This window comes from Alnus glutinosa, chromosome 4 (genome assembly GCF_958979055.1).
Source record: "Alnus glutinosa chromosome 4, dhAlnGlut1.1, whole genome shotgun sequence".
In the NCBI taxonomy this organism is placed as follows: domain Eukaryota; kingdom Viridiplantae; phylum Streptophyta; class Magnoliopsida; order Fagales; family Betulaceae; genus Alnus; species Alnus glutinosa.
In genome coordinates, this window is record NC_084889.1 from 1,937,626 (window position 1) to 1,941,344 (window position 3,719).

At 35.7% G+C, this 3,719-nt stretch overlaps 1 protein-coding gene across 1 annotated transcript; it reads right to left on the reverse strand.

The window, feature by feature from the left end:
- Positions 1-408: 408 nt before the first annotated feature.
- On the reverse strand, positions 409-2,048 carry LOC133865264 (tetraketide alpha-pyrone reductase 2-like). Its single transcript, XM_062301639.1, has 6 exons — positions 1,938-2,048; positions 1,688-1,860; positions 1,429-1,617; positions 1,178-1,340; positions 892-1,081; positions 409-762 (listed from the first exon to the last, which is right to left on the reverse strand). The coding sequence occupies exons 1-6, from the start codon at positions 2,041-2,043 to the stop codon at positions 621-623; spliced, it is 963 nt and encodes a 320-aa protein (XP_062157623.1). The 5' UTR covers positions 2,044-2,048; the 3' UTR covers positions 409-620.
- Between the last annotated feature and the right edge of the window lie 1,671 nt (positions 2,049-3,719).

Sequence of the window (3,719 nt, forward strand, 5' to 3'; positions counted from 1 at the left end):
ACAAAGATTTATTTGTTACAAGATCAAACTCCACGGACCAATTTAACAAATTACTCTTTACCAACTGGTTGAAACTCTGTAACGAGTATATTAGGTTAATGGGCCTTTGGCCTTGGTAATTTAGTGGGCATTTGAGTTATAATAAGTTTACCATATTATAATTGGTATGGTCCATAAGTTTATAGCTTTGGTTAATAGTTGTAAAGATCTTTATAAAGAAGATCAAAAAATGTATTAGGCATTTAAGTTGTATTCAGTTTTACATTATAAGAGCCAAGAGGGGTGGAGTACCTCGAATGCCTATTTTTATAATAGATTTCATACAATACATCTCATTTGCTATTTATTCACCTTCATTCAAAGCCGTAAATCCCTAAGAGATTAATAGGTCTCTTACATATTCCTAAAGGAACCGAAAAGAAGCTAGAATATAATGACTGCAGGAAAAGACGGTAGTGTCTGAGTTTATTTGTCCCTTATTTGTACCTTTGGCAATTATAGGAATGGAATCATCACTGAATTATTGTAAGCTGATTGTTCCTATAGAATCCATTTATAAATTGTTTGCGAAAAACGTATAGGAAAAGAAAACGTCTGCATGCAGAAGACATTATGGACTTTCAGAGAAATCCCTTCTCTTGGAAACTTATGATGCAGTCATCAAACATTTGATCGAGGGTCTTGAATGGAGGCAACCCCAGTTGAGTAATCTTAGTGGTGTCCATGCTATGCGGGCTGTTGTCTCCTTCCTGCGTGCTACACCTACAATGCCATAGCAATCACATAAAAGTCGTATCAAATTACTAAAAAAGAGATTATATTTGCAGAATGTTTCACCCACAAGAGAGCAAGCTAGAAACTAAAAAGTGTTTCTTGACATTTTTCACCCACTTGCTTTCATATGGGTAGGAAGGATATTTGGCCCTGAGCATCTCAATGATTTGGGACCAGTGAGCCACTGAGCTTGAACATATAAGCCTGCCAGATGCTTTCTTTTCCTCCATGCCTAACAGGTGCGCAGCTACCACATCGTCTATGTGCACGAACCCAACCGTTGTATTTGGATATTCTCCTCTAGCACCTAGCAAAGATGTTCTGGGACTTAATTAACAAGAAAACAAATTAAGGGAGAATTTAAGCCCCCGCGAAAAAGAAATTGCTGATAGTTGAAGCTTACCTTTGATTAAGGCCAATATTAGGAGCAGTGTACTGGTTGGTTGCGGTGCTAGCAAAGGACCAACCACGAAAGAAGGATTCACGACCACAACATCCATCCCGCTCTCCTCAGCTATTCTCCACGCTTCTTTCTCTGCAAATGTCTTTGCATACGCATACCAAAGCTGCAGACCGGCAATTGCAAGAATTCAGTGTCAAGAATGTATGCCCCATCAAGAAAGTTGCAGTTTATATATAGTTTACGTTCAATACATTGTGGCGTTTGCAGTAGTCGGGGTCACTCCAATGTGACTCGTTGAGAAGAGAAACCTGCCGGTTATCATCGCAGTATCTTATTGAAGAACAGGAAGAGGTGAGCACAACTCGCTTCACACTGCTCGCTTTGGAGCAGGAGCTCAGCACATTCAGTGTGCCTTTTATACATGGATCAATCAAAGTCTCCTGTACCGTATCATTTCCTGTTAGTTTAAAGTTTTGGGATAAACTGTAATTTAACATGATAAGATTTTGCCTGAATGTTATCATCATATGGGACCAGCACTGGGGATGCAGTATGAAAGACCCCATCAACGCCTTGCACTGCGTCGTCAAAGCTTCCTTCCACCAACAAATCAGCTTTTACAAGCTTAAGCCTCTCCTTGGCTCCATTCAACTCCCAGAGAAAACCAACCTTTCTCACATCCCCTGTGAAAGAAAGAAAAAAATGTTGGATCAATGGAGAAGAAGCTTGAGGCCTTGACTGAACATCTTGTTGCACATACCTGGGTCTCGCACCGTTGTACGCACAGTGTGTCCCTTCTCTAGCAAGGCCTTCACCAGATAAGCGGCTATCAGCCCTGTTCCCCCTGTTACACAGTACTCTGCCATCTCTCTCTCTCTCTCTCTCTCCCTCTCTTGCTTGGAACTTCTATTCATTGATCGTCTTATAAAGGTGATTTTAGTGGCTCCAACGACTAAAAAGATTAAACAGAAGTCACACACTCTGCATTTCACTTTAGGCAGATGATTCATTCAACCCATAAGGTGGGATTTTTTTGACCTTTTACTTATCAGAAATGCCGCTAAGTACTTTGAAGTAGTACTTTTCGATGCGGCAGTTAAAATTACTATTAAATTTTTAATAGGGTAATTTATATATAATATATCAATGGTAATTTTTATTGCCATATTAAAGAGTACCAAGTGTTTAAAAGTATATATAGCATTTTTCTTTACTTTTTCCCTGCCTAATCCTCCCTTCAATGAGTTTAAACTTTACCTTAACTCTTACTCTATTGGGTAAATTGCAAGAATTGGGATCTTCAACAATTTGATGTTCAAATTGTTAGAAATTTGAGTAGTACATCGTAAGAGACCCGACAACTTAAAATTTATTTAGGAAAGTGTGTTTTATATGAACTCTGTCTCTCTCACACAATGTGCTACCCAAATTGCTAGTAATTTAGATAATAAATTGTTGTAGATTATTATACAAATTTTGAAGTTAGGGTTTGAACTAATAATTAATAAAGATTTACTTTAATACAATTTTAAATTATCATTTATCTAAAAAACTTAAATTCTTTCACAACTTATTACTATAATTGTTTTAGTTGCAGGTTTAAAGGTGGGGTTACATGATGGAACTATAATGCTTATGCTCCCCTACCTATAGTGATGGACTGAAGGGAGAATTTAGTTCTTAATCTCTAAAAGGAAGTCGAAATTTGTTTATTAAACTAATAAAATTACCAAACACCTTCCTCCTAAGCATTTGGCTGCCACATTCTTGTAAATAAGTGGTTGTTTAGCAAAAACAGGTACAGAACAATGTAGTGGAGTTGTTAATTTTAAAATTAATAAGAAATGATAATGTGATATAAAGTAAAAGGAATTTGTATAGAAAAGTGAAAAAATTTTGTATTTTAGTGAATTTTTTATTTGAATAGTAATAAAAAAATTATTGATGTGATATAAAAAATTAAAAAAACGAAAATATTTTTATGTGAATTATTGTTGAAAAAATAAAAAAATGAGAAAAAGTGTAATAAATAGTGCTAAGCACTTTCTTATACCGTAACGAGGCTTAACAAATAAGGCCTTAGGCCGTATGGGCCATCTTTTGAAATTTCAAAGATTAAAGTTTCTGAGAAATTTATGAATACGTTATATTTTATTCTAGCACTTGACTCAATGCCGTCAGCTCATTTTAAAATTAGTTATTCACCAACCGACCAGGTGAGTACAACTAATCTACGTGGACAAATTCTTTGAATCAAGTCATTGCAATCGAATTTTCAATTTATTTTATTTTATTATTTTTTTTTTCACTCAATATTGATAAAGGATTACAAGGAAACTAATAATAGGGAATAGTTCTTCTAAAAAATAAATAATAATAATAATAATAGGTGATAGGCCGGAGCGGAGCTAGGGGAGGGAGGGAGGGAGGGGGGGGGGGAAGTGCCCCCCTCAACCTACAAAATATTTTCACTGTTGCATAGTTTTTTGTTTTTGTTTCAAAGTTATAAGAAATTTAGGTTAAGAAATAACACTACTCACAA